This window comes from Charadrius vociferus, unplaced genomic scaffold, assembly GCF_000708025.1.
Source record: "Charadrius vociferus isolate BGI_N301 unplaced genomic scaffold, ASM70802v2 scaffold300, whole genome shotgun sequence".
NCBI lineage: Eukaryota > Metazoa > Chordata > Aves > Charadriiformes > Charadriidae > Charadrius > Charadrius vociferus.
The window spans coordinates 612,773-632,211 of record NW_009646513.1 but is presented as its reverse complement, the minus strand read 5'-3'; the positions used below and the strand labels follow the sequence as shown (position 1 = coordinate 632,211).

The following is a 19,439-nucleotide window of genomic DNA, read 5'->3' as shown; positions in this document are numbered from 1 at the left end:
GTATATTGAGTATTGTAAAAAAAATAATTTTATCAACAGCACAAGTCCTAATGCATATGAATTTTGACATACTTGTTAATGAGGACTGTTTGGCTATTCAGAGTGTCAGAAAAACTCTTCCAACCCAATTAAGCTAATGCTGAGCATATTCATCGCGAATCACAATGGACAAACTGTCAGCTTTCTTACTGGAGAAAAGCAAGACCCATTTACAGAAGCACTCTGCACAAATAAAGGGTTTTTAAGTGTTTTATTTGTCCTTTTGGAATGATTAGTATTTATAATCAACAACATAAATCCACCCCTCAGTGAAAGACCTGACAGCTTGTTATTGCCAAACATATTACAGCCTGCTGAAGGGTGAAGAATTACAGACATATAAAGATGAATAACATTATATCACCATTAAATCACTTACTCTGTTCATAAGTTTAATCCTCTAACATTATAAATTAAGATTAGAAAAAAATCAACGCTTCCAGTGATAAAATACATTGCGTTTAGTACACAATATAACAGTACAGTTTATTACACTAGTGCATTAAAAGGTAAAAAAACCTGGACAGCTTCTTTGGAATAACTGCATCATTGCTGATCTCTTGCAGCCACACAAGCTACCAGGAAGTCTCCAAGTATCCTACTAGGAAAAATCCATCACAGCTGAAATAAATTTATTCTGAGAACTACTTCTCCTATACTCATATCACTTGAATATGAGGACCTAAAATTAGATTCCTTCACATCTGGAGTTACCAGTGACATCCATTCTGAAATTAAGCAAGTAATGAACAGATTTGCATCCATACTTCAACCACCATATGAAACTGAAGTGGAAAAAACAGCTTTCATTTTTTACCCAGTTAAGTAAATAGTTACTTAGTATCTGGAAGCTTTGTACAAGAGTTTTAAAGTTTAGTGGTTTGGACCATATTTCAAGGTTAATAGCATGTATGAAACTTGCACGTATGAATGATTCATAACCAATCAATAGCAGTATCAGTATAATTGCTAAAAGATAAAACGTTTTTACTTATTAGAGATGGAATTTTCAGATCTCTTCTCCAAAAGCTAATTTGGAAGATAACCTTTATAAAAATTTTCCAGTAATGATCTGTATTACATTAACTCTATATTAGATGACAACTTCGAAGACTGAAGTTAACGCTTACCAGAATCAGCCTTCAAAATCAAGTGGATCAGAATAATAATCTGTATAAATCAAAGTATGCTGCAAATCTGTTTCTCAAAGATAAGATATTGCCTGCTACAGATAGCCTCATACAGCTATTAGTGCCCTATCAAGACTGTGAAACTACTTGCTTGTCAATTAGGATGTGAATGTGAAAAGTAGACGGACATAGGAGGCATGTTTCGTTATGGCACTAGACACCATCTTCATTCAAACTGACCAACAGCAAAGAAGAAAAATTCAGAAGCCAACTGAATTTGGAATGTCTGCGATGAAAATCCCATTTGGTATCTCATTGTATTCTCAATTTTTTTTTTTTTTTGTAGCACAGTAATTTGGAAAAAAAAAAAGAAACAAAGAAGAAAACAAAAACAAAACCAAAAAACCCCAGCAAGACAGAATCCTTCCTTTCCCAAGGATCTGAAATTCGCTCTGAACTTTACTCCGTGATGCCAAGGAAAAGTTTAAAAACAGACACTAGTGTGTCAATACCACTGCCTGCCACACTAAGCAATTCTGTCTGCATCCACCTGCTGTCACTTACCTTATGAGGGTCTTACAAGCTCTTAAGGGCAAAATCTATTCAATTTTTTTTAGATTTTCTTTTCTACCAGGATGTGATAGTATCTGTATCTCCTCTGTGCTACAGTAATATAATAAGCTAAATAAGATTGTTATGCTTTAATCATTTTCTTCTCTAAGCTTTAGATCCATCCAAAGTGAGGGATGGTTGCCCAAGTTTCTAGGTACAAAAGGCCAGTTTTGCCACACATGACCTGAAACAAAAGTAAGCTCTCTTCTTGCCAGCATCCATGATGCAAAGTTTTTATTCTTTGCATCATGCAAAAAAACCCACAAGGCTACCATTAACAAACTGCAAGTTACAGTATTTCTTCATCCATTTCAACCCTTTCATTGGAAAGAGGAGGTAGTTTAGAAGTAAGGCACATCCTGCACTGCCTGATCAGCCATAAGGCACATTTCCATTCCACTGAAAATATGATCTATTCTAAGGCTGGCAATGAAAGTTGGAAGAAGTAATCAAATGCACTTGGACTACTGTAATGTCTAGCCTCAGACTGCAGCAGAAAAACAGACAAAACATCCTTCTTTACTATAGAAAAACTAGGTACTTCATCTAAATGGAATTTGAGAATGACCGATCTACAAAAGTATGGGGCCACTGGCTCATAAGGCTTACTGGCATTTAATTCGTTCTTTCAGAGTGAAAGGAATGGACACAATCACGTAAGTGTTAAAAGTGCAGCTTGAGATGCCTCTGTCTTCTGTTAACTTCTAAAGTTATCTTAAAAGTGAGCTGGGAAGTTAAGATGATGTTATTAAAAGATATTTAAATCCGTGATTTTGTTTTCATCATTACCTTGAACTAAAATTTACCCCCCAAAATCAATAGCTAAAAATCCCATAACAACCAGGGGATAAAGTTACAGTCACATTGATATCTACTCAAGTAAACTTTCAACAAATAATAAGGACAGAAATAAGACTCCTTGCCAACAGATCAATCTCAGCATAGCATTAAGTTGTCCTCAAAGTCTGAGCTGGCTGTTACTCAAAGTGATATGAGAACTGCGTTCTCCAAATGCAAGAGCCGCCTCAGCTAGCTTCAACATGAAAGTTGTCAAACTGTGCAAACTCAAACGAGCGAGTTCCAATGGCAGCCCAGCCGTTACTTGGTTTAGAAATGGTGACATTCTCCCAGAGTGGATAACCATTTAACAGTCCTGAGGCAGAAGTGCCCTGTCAAAACAAGGAAAAAGTTAGCTTTGTAAAACCCAGTGATTAAGTGTGTTGACACTGAGCCTCCTCACATGTGAGGAGAGACAAGGTAGAAAGATGTCAAGTCAAATTTCAAAAACATTTCACACATTTTCCATGCAGAGGCACTTCTAAATATTGCATAGAATCCTCCAGTGCCTATCAGCTCTGTGAAACAGATCTAATGCCTTTAGAGTGAATACACAAACGGCTCATCTTCCCCTAACTCATAGTTTTGCAAACTCAGCGTAGAATCTGAAAGGTAAACTAGTTCTCCTCTTCCACTTGTGTCAGACTCCCTCAAAGAACCCAACTGTCTTAAGAGATATGATACACCAAGCACAGATTCTGCAGAAACAGGTAGAAGTCAAAAGGAAAAAACAGATGCATTTTAGACATTAAGCTGAGAAGAAAAGGGGACAGCAGAACTTTTAAGTATCATGTTGCCATTAAAATTAAAAACAGTTTCAGGAAAAGTTACAATTTATCTTGCCAGTGTTCCACTAAACAATATTTAGAAAAAAAAAAGCTTCAGTTTACATGTATTTCTTAATCTGAAAGACAATTAGCGGGAGAATTCTTTAAAGAGGGGTCTGCACTTCTGTCACTACTTCAAAGACATATTTGGTATAAAATACTGTGACAGCACAGATGGAAGTTTGTAGCATCATCATTTTAAAATTACCACTATTCTTTTGTGTTTTAAACAATTTATGTTCATCTTCAGCACCCCATTCAGGTTAGCAAATGCCTTGGCCCATTTTACAGTTAAGTGTGGTGTACAAAAGACAAAACTAAACTATATGCATTCCAGTAAATGCCTCAGGTACGAGTGTCCCTTTGTCTCCCTATGTGAAAGCACAAAAGACAAAAAACAGCTTTTAATACTCACTGACATTTTAAGATGAGGGAAAGACTCAGTGCATGATTTTAAAAGAGAGTTTACGTCAGTAGGAGATCTCCCGAGCTAGGATTCAAGCTTCCTCACATTTCAGGCCACATTGCAGTTGCAAAGGTTACATTAGGCAAAAGGATTAGGCATTTAACAGAGGAACTTAAGGCCTTTGAGCTACTTGCACCAGTGCCACACCCAGCTAAGTGCACAGGTATATTTAAAGTAAAGCTTGGGACTACTTTCTTCACCAAGTGACTATGGCCAAGAGAGGTGGAGTGGGGGGAAGGAAAAACTGTAGACAGGCTTCTCATTAACTGTGACCCATTTTTACAGCAACACTATATCCATGCTTTTTTAGTATAAGAAAGGATGGCAGTTCATACGAGTTCTCCAGTCCCTAACTAGCTCCATATACAAGGCCTCTGCATGCAAAGGGAATTGGTGGGAGCCAGATTTGTAAAACAGGCTAGTTTAGTAGTTTACTGAATCTTCAGAACAGGAAGTCAAGTCATGATCTTTTTGTTAGATTAAAAAGATTTGCCTCTCTAGCCCTTCTATCTCCAGCTTTCAATTCATCTTTCCAGTTATTTTCTATACCCTCTCCAGTTTCTCAAGATCTCTTTAAAAATACAGGCAGTACAATTTGGTATAAAATTTTAATATTGGTTTAAAATAACAGAGATATTAGTTATGTTTTAGATAGGGCAAACTAATGCAAGTAGACAGTCAATAATATAGCATAGTTTTGTCTAAACCATTCAGCGATGGAAGTTTCCCAACTGGTGTTCTAGCTTTTTGCCTGTGTCCTTACCTGAATGTTGAGAGTAAGTGTGTGCCATGCGTTATCCCGGACACCAGAAAGGCCTTTCATTAATATTTCTTCTCCAGCTGCAAAACATGCTTAAGGTTAGCAAAGTGTTCCTTCACCCCTTTGCTGAGACTGACAGCTAAATATCAATCCAGCAAAAGGAAAATACCTAATTTTCAGAAGTGTTCAGGACTGGCATCTTACCACTTTCAACTGCAGCTTAACACACAAACTTGCACTCTATAATATCAGTGCACTCTCCTGTTTAGCCAGGGCTGTTTTTTCACTGAAATCTCCAATGGTCTTGGGAATTTGACCTGAGATCAGGATTCCCCTCTATTGAGAGTATGGGTTCATGAAGTATCACAGTAGCTATTGCTCCGCTTGTTCTATAGACCTCCTTGTCTATGTACTGGAACTTTCATAAATCAGGGGGTTTGAGTTGCTACATCATCATATGTTGCTTAGTTATAGTCAAAATTTAAGCTAAGCAAAAATTAGTTGTGACTGATGCCTGGATGGAAGACCTGAAAAAAGTTAAGAGCTACAAGTAGAATCTTTAATTATTCAGCAGTTTTAGCTGCAAGTTAATTTAACACTCAGGCTCCCTTCTAGAAAACTATAAAGATCATTGAAAATACAAAATATCTGTACAAAAAGATAAATTATTATATTGCATAACAACTGTCTCAGTCTGAAATAACAGGGTGATTAATCAAAATCCTCTCATTTCATCTCAGAAAAGTTATTTTTGATAGCCTTAGAAACCCTTAATTACCCTTAATTGGGTAATGTTTTTATGTCTCATTAAAAGTAAATACTGGAGTCGATCCTAAACACAACTATATTCTTACATACAGCTGAAACTCAAGTTGTTACAGAGTTAGACATTGCAAAGTTTCCTTAGGGAGCACCGGTATGGTAAGACAAGCTAATGTAAAGCCTTCTATATGCTACCCACCCATGGTACAAAAAGGGAAGGGGAGAAAAAAACCCCTAATCTACAAAAAAACAAAATGAGGAAAAATGAGAAAATACAGCTATCAAATACAAGACGAGACTATTATTTAGGTCCAGTACAGTGAGAAACGGGTCATTATAGGCTGTCTTCATATTAGATATACTGTAGATCTAGAAGTTGCATTTGACTCATCAGAAACTATTGAAAATTTTAATTTATGATCATGAAATGATAGGAAATGCATTTAAACAACAAAACCTGCCACTATTTCAAAGCAAATTAAAAAGAACTTTCAGCTATTGATGAAGTATTATGACACACACTGTTTCATGTGCCTGTCAAGTGCTCTACAGATGAGCACATCAATGCTAGCATCACAAGTAAAATATGCTCTCACTCCACTGAGCTAAACTAACAGTAGAATGCGTAATTTGTGGAAACAGTAGGCTGTTCATCACCATCACCTAAACTAGATGTATGTACATTGATTTGGACTGCTCTACAAAACAGGCCACTGCATTTCAAGCAGGATTTTCTTTTTAGGTGTAGTATACGAATGCAGATCAAACTTTTCTGTAATTAATATTGTATCAGTATTTAGGGAAAGCAAAATAATTTACATTTAAGCTGAGACTGAGAAGCGGACCAGCCAGTAGCCTTCAGATGCTCCCTTCACATACAAACTGTGGCCATCATAAGAGCACAATGGGTTAAATTCATAGTGATGACAACTGAATTACAAAATCTGAATGTTAGTCATTTTTATCAAGGTTATCAAAATGACATGCCCATATGTCAGCATCCACTTCAGCAAAGAGCTGCTTACCTAGGTCACCAGTGACTCTGTAGGTGCCATCTGCAAAAACCCAGAAGAAAACTCCTTTGGTACGTCGAACATATATCCCACCATTGTCAACTCTTCCTGCAATAAATACGCCCCCATCACGTTGTTTTTCTATGTAGATGTCGCAAGTAACTGTCATGTTTACCCTACAAGAGAAGTTTAGTGTTTTAACAAGCAATGAATCAATTTTTTTTTGAGCAGGCAGTAGGTAGAAAGTATTCCCTATTTAGTACAGTAACCTTTCTGAGGAAAGATTTAGCAGTCCTAATTGTGACCTGCAGGTGTCAGATGCAAAACAAACAAGAAAAAAAGAAAGTTTGTATCTCCACAGAAAAAACTTTCAGGTCTGCAAAATAAAAAGTTGCTTTTAGATAACTCAATCAAAACCATAGCACCGCATCTGCTAAAGTTTGATCTTCATTTCTCTAGGATTTTTAATACAGGCCAAGTATTAAGTAATCCAGACCTCTTGCCCAAAAGCCAAAACAAACTTTTTTAAACAAAATGTTCAAATAGGTTGAAATAATTTGATTTTCCTGAGGTGACACTTCAGCTCAGCAGTAAAGCATCATGTTATAAATATAGTGACAGCTGTAAAGAATAAAAGTGAAGGAAAACTGGAACAATCAAATGGCACCTAAAAAATTTACACAACTGCCTCACCCTGAAGTTGCACTACAAGCCTCTTAACAATAAAAATTAAAGGTGTTCTTTACCTCTATTAATGTACATTCAAATTAGAAACCTACATCCCATGCCTGAAAGGACTTGCAATATGGACACAGCCACAAGGTCGCCTATTTAGAAAGTTTCTAATTATCTATAATTCTTTACAGACTATGAAAAGACTCTCTACGCCATCAGCTCAGCTGACAACTAAATCATATTTATTTTAGCAACTCTTCTCCCCACCTCTTACATCACAGTAAGAACAACCTCAGATTTCATTCTAATGTAATGCTATTAGAAGTATCAGATTCTTGGATATGTATTCATTACACAAGCAAGATTTCTTTCTTGCCTTCCTATGTACTAAACAAGAGATCCCCACATCTTGCTTAAGCCATTATGAAGAGATCAGAAGCAATGTAGAATGAGTTAAATAGTTATATTTTCAGGATACAGCTAGGTTCAATAAAACCATCAGAGCAAAGCACTAAAATTCAGGAGTACAAAAAAAAGCTTTCACAAGCACAAGATTAAAATTCAAACTAAAACCTACTAATAATCCTGATATTTGATCATAATAAATTACCATTGATGACTGAAGTCAAATATCATCCCATAGAGAAATTCAGTGCAAGACTGGTTCAGTATTTCAATAGCATGCACTAATGATTGAAAACATCTACCTCAGACAAGTTGAGCCTTAAACTGATGACGAAACAAATCAGAGGGCCTGAAATTTAAGACTATCACTATGAAAAGTTACAGATCAGTAAAACTTAAAATCAATTAAATATTCAGGAAGCAAGCTTGGTTATGAAAATAAGATGAAAATTCAGAAAGAAACTGAATGAAAATGAAATAATAGGAAGGTTTTAGGAATCTAGGTGAAGTAATTTAAGAATACATCCTGTGTAGCTGTTACAGGGATCACTGAATATGATCTGCTCAATGAGGGAAAGTTGATATAGGGGGAATACAAGACTCTGCTTAACAGAGGACTGCAGAAAAAAATAGGTAACTGAAGAACAACCTCCAGCTACAAGATGATGATATTCTTCCAGGCTTCAGAGCAAAATGATTCAATCACTTGTCCAGCCCAGAAATTAGAAGCATGTTCTGAAAAAACATTTGGGGGATCAAGGATCCACTCAAAGTAAAAAAAAAAAAAAAACAAAAAACAAAAAAAAACAAAAAACCAAACAAACCAAAAACTCCCCAAAACCCTGACATAATGACTATTTTAAAGAACACATCTAAAAGAATTTCAGCTAGAATTCCAAATAGAAGAAAATATTTAAAGCATAAATTTTCTTACTATTATTACTAAACCAATTAGTTAACAGGCTCTTTCCCAAACATTTTTTTAATTTTAAATAAACATTATGCTAAAATATGTGGCTTGATTCTAAATTACCATCATTATAGCTCCTAGAAATTATTGCAATCATAACCATACTCTTAACAAACCAGTAAATCTCAGCTACATTTACCCAGAAATAAAACTGTAGAAATAAAAAGTAGCAGTTGAATCAAATCCATGCAATTCTAGGAACTGCTCAGAAGATGGCAGTCTGTAACAAATATAACTGAATTAACTCCCAGACCTTTTCACTGATTCCAGATTGATCAAAATCACTAACAATTAAGCAAGACAACTCAAAATTAGGTAATTTAAACTGGATCTTTTTTTTGTTCCATTTAAAAATGTATTGAAACTCAGTGCACACTTTGAATTAGGATTTTGACTTGGTCCTAGTGTGCTAACCCAGGTCCACTATTCTGAAAAAACAGCTTGAACACATATGCCCAGCAGGACATGAGGAAAAAAAATTCTAACACAGTGCAGCAGTGGGCGAAGCTACCAAGAGGTGTGGTGGACTCTCCATCCTTGGATGTTTTTAAGACTCATTTAGACAAAAACACAGTTGATCTCAGAGTTGGCAAGAGCCCTGAACAGGGCTCAATGACTTTTGAAAGTCCCTTTAAGTCATTGTTTCTACATGTCTACAGAGACTCTGAATGCAAAAGCTCTCTAAGAGAAATGAGGCTTGAGACAGATTAACTGATCATAACTCAGACCGGTAAGGAGGACATTTCCCCAGATGTCACTAAAAAAAGTATTTACATACCACTGAAAATTTCCTATGACACTGATGGTCTGGTCTGCATCAGAAGCCCAAGTGATGGGTCGCTGAACCACCACCTGGCGGAGTGTGAACACATGATCTCCTGGGTCAGACGCATTTATGAAGTATTCAAATACACCTGTCTGATCTGCGAAATTTGGGGCTTCACTGAAAGGTGGATTACCTGTTCAGAAAATAAAATACATATCAACACCAAAACATAATTTTTTTTCCTGTGTACTCTTGTTTTCAGAAATTTCATCTGAAAATATTCTCCAGAATTTTGACTTACTCTATCAAAGCACAGTCTCCAAAGCTGAAGTTTTCAGAGTTGCAAGGTGATTTTAGTTTTGTTTTTAAGCAGACCCCAGTCTTTGCAAACACGTGAACAAAGTAAATTACCTTCTTCCCTGTCTTCCTTCCAAAAAGTAGTTCACTATAGTTATGAGCTATATCATTTGCATTAAGAATTTTAAAACTGTTAATGACCACCCAGTTAAGACATAGAATTAAATACATCTCACTGAAAGTGGAGTATACTGGTGTACGTTGTTGGAGAAGCAGGTAAAAATAAATAAAAATGAAGCATACATTCAGACTACTTCATACCACTTACATTAGAGGTATAAGGCAATAACAATAACATAATTGTTATTGTCTTTCTACATTAAGACTATACCTGTGTGTGAATTAAGTTTTTGGATAAGAGAATTCTGACTTACGAATATTGAAATCATCTTTGTAATTTGAAGGAAAGGGCTGAGGTGGTGGAGGCTCTGGGCAACCACATTTCTGCCCTGTCTGGAGTGTGGTTAAAGTGTAGACTTCATCCGTGTTTAGATCTAAAGAAAAACTTCCCTTCCACACCTGGAATCAAAGAAAGCTAAAGCTGCAAAAATCAAACAGCTAAATAACAAAATACTCAAGTTCCTGAATTGAAGGAGATCCCCTAAAGTCCTGATTTAAGGCAAAAATCTCGTCTTCTTGCCTCAGCATTTAATATCTCTGAGCTATTTTGAAAACCCCTTTCCCCCAAAGCCTTTATTACCTCCAGGTAAGCTTGCATATAGCTAATAAAACTGTAGTTAAACAGAGCTAATAAAACATGCCCTAATTAGGCAGTTTAGGCATGAAAGTCAAGGGTTTCCAGCAAAGGGGGGAAAAAAACCCTGAAATTGCAGACTGTAATTTAAACTGATCAACTTACCTTTACAGGATGGAGTTGCTGGAAAAGACTAGAGTTTCCAGATTCAAAACCAAGTCTAGAATGCCACACTTGAAGGGTTTCTACCATATACTACAATGAAACACAATATAAAATTTTAAAAAACCAAAACACAACAACAAACTCTAATATTCACCTTAAGAAATATCAGTCCTCCAAGGATGTCTAATTTTTGTTATTTTAGAGCTTTACATTACAGGCCACCACTCCATTCAGCTAGCCACTACATATGGCTTATCTTACAGATTGACGTAGATTATACGTCAATAAGACATTGTCCTAGCATGCAGTAATTCTGCTTATAAAGACAGAAAACATTGCAATCACACATGCAGTCTTTAGCTTTTCTATTACCAATAACGGTATCCCTTTGATACAAACTCTGCCTAGGAGCAACCAGGCTGAAGTAGTCTCCTGTTAATTTCTCTTTAATGGGACCTTTAGTTTAGTTGCTGGTTCTTTGATACTCAAATTTTTGAGCAAAGTACTCCGCTCGCAGATCTCCAAAATTCTGCAATACTATGGCAGATGAACAAGAAAGCAAGCAACCTAGAGTTTGGTTTGGATAAGCAGTCTGACACTTCCCAATTCTAAATAAGTAAACACTTCCAGCTTCTGGGGAGCAATCATCCAATCAACTAACAGATTCACTCCACTTTACATTGTGAAAGTATTGTTCACATTTCAGATGGAAATTCAGTTTAGCGAGATTTTAAAAAAACCAAACACACAAAAACACACACAACTGGGAGATCCTCACAATATCTCTTCATAGGATGGAACAACATAACCTACAGTACACAATCAACTGCAGTTCCTCCCCTGTAAAGGAGCTGGGAATAACTTCAAAGGTCATGGCCATGCTGGCTGGTCAAACTATGTCAGCATGTCAGAGCACCCGGCCTTAGAATAAATCCTGAAGAAAAATACAATTGTATGTCTGTTCTAGAGAATTTCTTCTTCAATATACAGATCATTAGACTGGGAGGCAGTAATTCTACAAATTCACTTATGACATTACATGTCACGGTAAAAGCAAAACTAGAACACTTAAAACTTTGCCAGGTATGTAACAGCATCTAGTATTAGAGGTAAAGAACTCCAATTTCTTGCTACCCTGTGACACTGTCTTGCGTGTATTTGATTATGGATAGTAATTCATTTTACAAGGCTGATCGAATGTATTTAAGATCTACTTACAAATGATCCTTTGAGGTAGAAAGTTGCTCTCTGAGGTGTCACACTGAAATGAGGCAGTGGAGGCCTGATACATTGAGAGTGATTATGAGTCTGAAGAAAAAAAATAAATGTATCAGAAGGAACATACATTACTGGGATGCATCACATGGCAATGTTCATGAAAAACATAGCATAAATTGAAATTAAAAAAAATCAACATAGGATCAATTTTCAACTGTTTATTTCTCTGTTATCTTAATGATAACTGCAATTATACTAGCTTAATTTTATTTTGAATACTGCTTTTAAAAAGTACATGATTTAATTTCTTCCTAGAGTGTGTCATCAAATTAAAGCTAATTTGTGATATAAAGTTGACATATACATTGGTCTCCAGGAAGACTCAACTAGCTACTCAAAGTTTAGACATAGAAAAGTACCTCTAGCGGTCTCACTAACAAAGCTACAAGCATCAAAGAACATATCCACAGATACTGAACTACATAAATCAAAACAGGTTCTTCATAACAAAACATTTCCTTTATCTTTTCCAGTTTGTTGGAATTGCTGATACACATACCATAGTTTCAATGATGATGGTAAGGTTTCCTAGGCCATCTGTCAGAGCTACAAAACTGCCACCTCCTTCTAAGTGTCCATCCACTTGCAAGTATGACCAGCCTGGCTGAGTAAATTGCGTTGTGTGTGCTGAAACAAAACAGAACAAAAATCAGAGAAAAGGAATTAAGTCTTAATAAAAAAATAATACCATTTGTAGTCTGAATTAAATTTCTCTCTCATACATTCTTACACAACAAAAACTTGATTTTGGGAAGCAAGTAATGCAACCTCCAAAACAAATTCTACCTACACAAGAAGAAAGACTAAAGAATTATACTATGGCACAATTAATAACATTAGCTCCGTGGTAGACCAAACAGTTAAAATGATAGTGATTATTTAGACAGAAAGAAAAAACTATTAACACCACTATATAAGTCAATCATTTACATTCCATATGGATATGCATCACGGTTTAGATTTTCACAAATCTCTTGTTTGTTTGTTTTTTTTTTAAAATAAAGAGCTGATCCATAGAAAGCTTAGATAGGCATCTCCATCAGGATTAAATAAATAAGGTTTTCAGCACGTAAGAGAGTACCCAAACAAGAGTATGACCTAGATCATGACAACCCTGAGCAACACGGAAACAGGAAGAACTGTTCAGCTGTTCTGAACTGTTCATATGACAGTATTGCCATTGTTTTTTAATGTTCTTACATATGCAGGTAACTAATGGAAGAATTTGCTTTGTTACTCCTTTATGGCACTGCATATGTTACATGTTCTGTTGAACCATGCCAAAGACAGTAAGATATTACAGGACTACAGAGTAGCCAGTGAATCCATGTGTCCATAGACACTATGTGAACGTATTCCCCTTTTACCAAGCACAAGCAAATGCTGACTTACACAAGCCAAAAATCTCAAGCAGGACAAGAACTCTCAAGAGGTTCTTTGTTCCAATTGAGAGGTATCAAATGTCTACTTAAGGATTAAAAAAACCAAAAAATATGAAAAGGAACTACGAAAGTACGCTAACTTTTATGGGCACTTCAGATCAAAATACTTCAATAGTAACAGCTATAAAAGGCAGTAGTTTGTTTATTTTGCTGTATCTAATGGTCAAGTATTAAGACTTCCCGTGCTACTAGATCTTTCTGCTTTCTATTGAAAGGAACTTTTTTCTTCTTCAAAGTATTCACAAAACTTTCCACAAAAGTAATTTTGTTTTGTACAAAAAATAACACACATAAAAACACTAAATAAATAAAGGTCTCAGAAAATACACTTATGCTCTGTGTTAGATCACCACACTTTTACCTACTAACTTTTTACCTGTAATCCAGATAGGAGCTTCTACTTTGTAGTGGCCACTCCACGGTTCTTTTGCTGTCATTAACCCACATCGACCAAAGGGCAATTCTTCATAATAACTAGCCACCAAATTCCATGCAATGGTTCTGCAAGAAAAACAGGTTTGTTTGCTCCATTCATACAGATAGTATTAGATGAACTTAGTACAAGAATTTATCCCTCTTTTCTCCAGCATACAAAAAAAAAAAAAAATAAAAATCTTTCTGGCTACAGGAGAAAGTAAAAAAATAAAAACAACACAGGAGAAGAAAGTAAAACAAATCAACTTCCAGTGTTGAGAACTTCTTACAAAACTGATGATACTTTCTCTGGCTATATCACCATAAAAAAGTTGCACATTAAAGGAAATGTGCACTGAGGGTTAAAGACTCCATTCATATTTACTTTTCTTCATGTTTTGAAGGTGGGGAAAAAGTTATCAAGGTTTACAGCTTTTTGTTGAGGTGGTTTGGGGTTTTTTTTTGGTTGGCTGGTTGTTGCTGCTGGTAATTTTGTTTTGGGAGGGGGTGGGGATGGAGGGGTGGGAGAGTGGAAGTTCCACTGAAAAAAAATAATCCTTCCTTTATTCATATAAACAACAAACAGATAACAATGCTAAGCAGCCATCCTCCCAGAGTTGTTGCCATTTCAAGAAGTTGTCAGGACACTGACAAGGTTAATTACTTCAGGTCTGTTGATTTGGTTTTCAGTGAAAACCTTCTGCTAGGACCTTAAACTTAAGACCTGTGCACAGTGTATGGAAATGCAGCTTAATAAAGCAGTTATGTATAAAGTAAAAGCTGTCATACTGTTCTGCCATTGCATACATATGAGTGCGAAGGCCTTGTATTACGAAGTCATTGCCATAGATTTATCACACTATATATGCATTTCAGAAGAGATCTTGAAATCCTACAAAAGTTGCCCATAAAATAAACAATTCTTGAGTTGTAAACTCAACAACTTGCTCCCATTAAACTTGTTCTGGGGAGTTTCAAACTTAGAAAAGGAATGTAGGGAACTCAAGTTCAAAGGAAACGAGCTTAGCAGAAAGATAAGATGCCTTTCATCAGGAAGTCTGTTTACAATATAAAAGCCAAGACAATGTCAATATTGGATATATGCACTTGGAACTATACCACAGTAATTTCTAAATACAATACATACGTCTTGCTGCCAGGTTGCTAAACAAATGGGGCATATATCATTACAAAGAGCTTGTCAAAATGAAAAAAAAAAAAAAAGAAATGGGAAAAGAAAAACCCCAAGGTAAGATATTAAAGCATATGAGACTCAAGAGGCAACAGGAATGGGAATTCACATCGGAAATATTCATCTGTCACAAAACTTCAGCTTGCAGAGTAGACAGAAGTTTCATAGAAACCATGTGACTCAAGAAACTTCCCTTTAGAAGTATCCAAGCATTTAGTGCTGTGTTCTGTTTCAAGCATTTCAGACACAAAAACCATGTATCTTATTCTTCCAAAATGAAGTTACATAAAAAATAAAACTTTGAACAATTATGCTTACACCTTGATGTCTACATTTTCTTTAATTAGATATTTTTTTTTGCTTTCAGATTAGTAGTTGTTGCACTGGAAACATTGAAGTGTGTTTTCTATTCTCTTGTAAAACTGTGAGTTATGTAATTTCCCCATAAATAGAACAGCTTTCTTCAAGATTTCAGTTTGGAAAGAAAATGTGCAGGAAACAGTAAACATATCAAAAGACTACAATAAGTTTTAGAATGGATTCCGAGAAAGAGGTTGTATGGAAAAACTAGATAATGACATCTGCATCTACTTTGTCTACAGAAGACAAATAACTTGACAAAGACCCTAAGAAAAATACAGTAGATTAGCTTTATTCTTATTTTCGTCCAATGTTTTTCACGTTGTTAATTCTTCTTAAGAACATTCCCTTTTTAACAAATATCATCAGTCTCAAAGGCATCTGAGCTCAGCTACATAAGCCATTTGATACTGTGGGACAGTAACTCAAGAATACATTAAAACTTGTGGGTCTTCTACCCCAGAAAGAGGTAAGGACAATAGACTTCATACCTTGCTATATTTGAATTCAGACTGACAGTGGAGAGAGTTTCAGTTTACCTGCTATATTGCCATAGCAGATGGCTGTGTTATATAGTAGCTGAAACAATTCTTACATATGATATTGTGAAAGCGAGCAAGAGTGCACAACACTTACGAGGTCATGTTTCCGTTCACATAGTTTTGATTCAGGATCCGAGCCCAGCAGCCTGCACCTACTTCATCATTGAAAGTACTGTAATCTTCTGAAGACCACAGTTTCTTCTTAGTCAATAAGGCATTTGGCACTGTTTTAGTTCCAGGATAGTGAGCCCTACACAGTATTTTAAAAAGAAAGAGCACTTATCACAAAAAGAAAAATCAAAGCCTGGAAGTACAAATAGCAGCAAAGATTCACGAAAAGCTATGAAAATAAACTGGAAAAAAATAGGGATGTTAAACGGGATTAAAGTTCCAGGAAAAACAAACACATTCTAGAGGCAGACTCCTTCAGTGTATCTTTATTGACAGTTATGCTCCACTTAAAGCCCACACACTTACAACATTCTTGTTTTGTCCCACTGGTATGCAATCAGGTAAAGCAGTTTCACCACCAGTTGAGAAATGAATCATTTTTCTCTGCTGTTAGATGCAATTTCTGGTTTTGCTAATGAACACAATTTACACTACATTTGCTTTTCACTTACACTGCTGTTAACCAAGGGGTTTTGTTTTACTTCCGTTAATATCTATATTAGTCCTTAAAAAGTAAGACATGATTAAAGAGTGCATAACTCCTATTCCATAGGAGAACTAACTTTTATAAAATAAGTACACCAATCTTTTTTTTTTAAAAAAAAACTTTTAATAGCAAAATATGTACTTTTAAAAGGCCCACTCAAATGCACAAAATAAACATTTGCTATCAGATTATAACGAAGGGTTTCACACCCAGTATATGCTGGATTTGTTGAATTCGATGAGACTTATATTTAAAGAAAACACTAGATCATGCTACAGCCCTCTTTCAGACATCTTGTGCCACTCTACAGCCTCAACAACTAACAAAAGGTGTGCTGCAAAGAACAGGAGATTAGCAGTGTTCAGAACAGCGCGCTCTGCTCCTTGAGTAGTGAAAACAATCTTACTGGAAATTAAAACTCCTACAAAGGAGTGACTATACTCCAATTACCCTCAGGATATAATTGGTCCACTCAAGAGCCACTACCATTTGGGAGGACTTGAGTATCATGATTAATGTTTCAGGAAAAACCACAGACTCCTAAACACCTACCTTTCTTGCTGCCTGAAAAGATGAACTGGAGTAGAGTTTATGCATCATTCCTAAAGCTGTGATGCTTCAATAGAAGCAGTAGGACTTTGGATTCTCTGCTCAAAGGAGCAGAGAGTCAGGCACACTATAACAGAAGACCATTTGAAAGAGAGAGGAAAAAGCGACATATATCATGAAAGGAGGAAAAAGAATGGATCTTGGTGGAGAAAAAGTAATGAAAGGAATATATTAGGTGAAAAAGAATGGATCTTGGTGGAGAAAAAGTAATGAAAGGAATAGTAGGAACAGAATTACAACAAAAGTGACACCAGTTTAAACCTCTTATCACTGCAAGAGAAGAATTTACCAACAGCTTCAAAACACTGTCATTTACTAAAAAAATATCTTCATTGTTCCCTCCTTCTTCCAGTCTCTCTGGAACCAGCAGACAGCTGGTTCATCATCAGAACCTCTAGCTGTTAGAGTTATAATAAAGTATTCTTAAAATATTAACTATTATGAGATTGAGCGTGTTTTATACAGCAGATGATGGAGCAATACAACTCCAACAGGAAAAAAAATAAATCCAGTTGCCTGCATTGGGGAGCTAAACTAGATCAGTTATATTAAGAAAGTAACATTAATTAAGAAAAGTTCTTCTACTTATGGACTGCAAATGCTGCTTTGCACAACTGCCCACAGTGACTTCATTTGGATAATTTAGTTAAAAAACAAATAAAAACCTTCGTGTTATTTTTTCTTTTGCATATAGCAATGGTCGAAAGGGGAAAATCAGGATAGAAATAGCAGGTTTTTCAACCATTTTTCTCTCATGTATCAGTACAAGGCTGTAGAAATAAAATAAATCTTAAAAAAAGGTCAGCCTATATAATATACTACAATGAAGCTTTGCAGAAAAGCACTACCTATGAAAACCTCAAAATCTAGTTCTCAAAAAACATCTCTAGAAAACAGAAATCATCAGCTAACAACACTGTCTTTCCTACTTCTCAGTCTGTGTCAGCACACAGGCCTGAGAGGGACTTGGGACAGTTTGCATTCCCACTACTACAGGCACCACAGCATGATTCCATCATGGAGTAATGTCACAACATCATCTTGCTTTTCTTACATTGTAAACTTGGGCATAATTAGGTCTAGCAAATTTCTTTAAAAGGTCTGGTTTTCTGTGACACTTAAATTCAACCAAATGTGTGTTTAGAGCAGATCTGTTTAAGTACACTGATGCTGCTAGCCAAAAAGACCGAGTTGTCACCAAGTGGCATACTAAATTTATATTAGGTGAAAAAGGGAAGTTGTTACTCCTAAACTCACTGACACTTTCTAAACACTTCCTATTTTCTTTCAGTTAACAGCAAAAACAGCAGGGGGTGGGGAGGTGTAAATTTGCAACACGTACAGTCAGAATAGCCTGGTCTCTTACTGTATAAAACGCAAAAATTTAACTGGTTTAACTCTGTTACAAACAAGTAGCATATCTAAAGTACTACTATCAAGTAACCATGGAATTTGCAAGCCCATCTGTGAAAAACATTGTTTTCAAGAGCTACAATATAATTTAAATGTGTTCAGAGTAATACTTGTTTATAATTCATTATATTTCATTTCACTGGTAAAATTGATGCAACCATAATAGCTCTGAAAAGCTGTTTGGAAATATCACATTATAAAGAGCTTTGGTGACCTGTGTCATTCCTATGGGGGTGAACATCTATTAATAGTTTTACAGTGCATCTTCAGGGCTCCCTCTAATTTCTAGCCATTACAGTATCTTGCAGATGAAGCCTGTATGGAAATGGAGCAAAATAAAACAAAAGGAGCAGCTTTAACTAATCTCCCATCCAGCTTGTCTGATGAGAGACGTCAGAAATCACAAATTATGTTACCAAGTCCAAAACTGGTTTTACATGCATTCATGTAAAATGCTGGCTACATGAAATACTTTTCAAACAAAAAAGAAAGCCAACAACTTTCTTTTTAAAGATACCATGATGAGATGTGGACCACTAGATGTCCAGTGGGCAACTGATTAACCATTACATAAGAGTGTATTTCACCTCCCTGTTAAGATTGAATCAGAGCAGAGACATAAGACTTTCACCTGCAAAGAGTTAAGCAACTACAGCTTAGTAAGTGTGAAAAACATCGAGCTTCAGGAACTGACTCTGGGTGCATACTTGTAGCTGCCAAAAGCCAGAAAGGAAGCCTGCTCACTACGTTGGGATCGTAATAACTACAGTGGCTTTGTATCTGATCAGAGTGAGTTCACAATTGCTTTCAATTGTTAATCCACAAATGATCCAGGACTCCATTTGCAAAAAAAATGTCAGGATACTTCTTGTTGTTCAGAATGGGGGGAGGGATTGATTTGCGGGGGACACTGCATATTATTTGTGGGGAAAACCTTCACTTCTACACCTCCTGTGGGTCAGATACATAAAGATAAATGAAACAGACTCAAGTTGAAGCAAGAAACAGCCACATTTGAAGCATGTGATTGGGTCAGGCAAGTTTATGGAACTT

General features: G+C 36.0%; 1 protein-coding gene across 1 annotated transcript in view; it reads right to left on the bottom strand.

The window, feature by feature from the left end:
• Positions 1-2,806: 2,806 nt before the first annotated feature.
• GALC (galactosylceramidase) overlaps positions 2,807-19,439 on the bottom strand; it is a 34,977-nt gene continuing 18,344 nt past the window's right edge. Inside the window, exons 8-17 of the mRNA XM_009884631.1 lie at positions 15,801-15,956; positions 13,575-13,699; positions 12,256-12,383; positions 11,697-11,786; positions 10,479-10,568; positions 9,994-10,138; positions 9,275-9,455; positions 6,459-6,622; positions 4,675-4,751; positions 2,807-2,950 (exon numbers count right to left, since the gene is read on the bottom strand). Of these exons, the coding sequence (XP_009882933.1) occupies positions 2,807-2,950; positions 4,675-4,751; positions 6,459-6,622; positions 9,275-9,455; positions 9,994-10,138; positions 10,479-10,568; positions 11,697-11,786; positions 12,256-12,383; positions 13,575-13,699; positions 15,801-15,956 (1,300 nt within the window). The remainder of the gene's footprint in view (positions 2,951-4,674; positions 4,752-6,458; positions 6,623-9,274; positions 9,456-9,993; positions 10,139-10,478; positions 10,569-11,696; positions 11,787-12,255; positions 12,384-13,574; positions 13,700-15,800; positions 15,957-19,439) is intronic.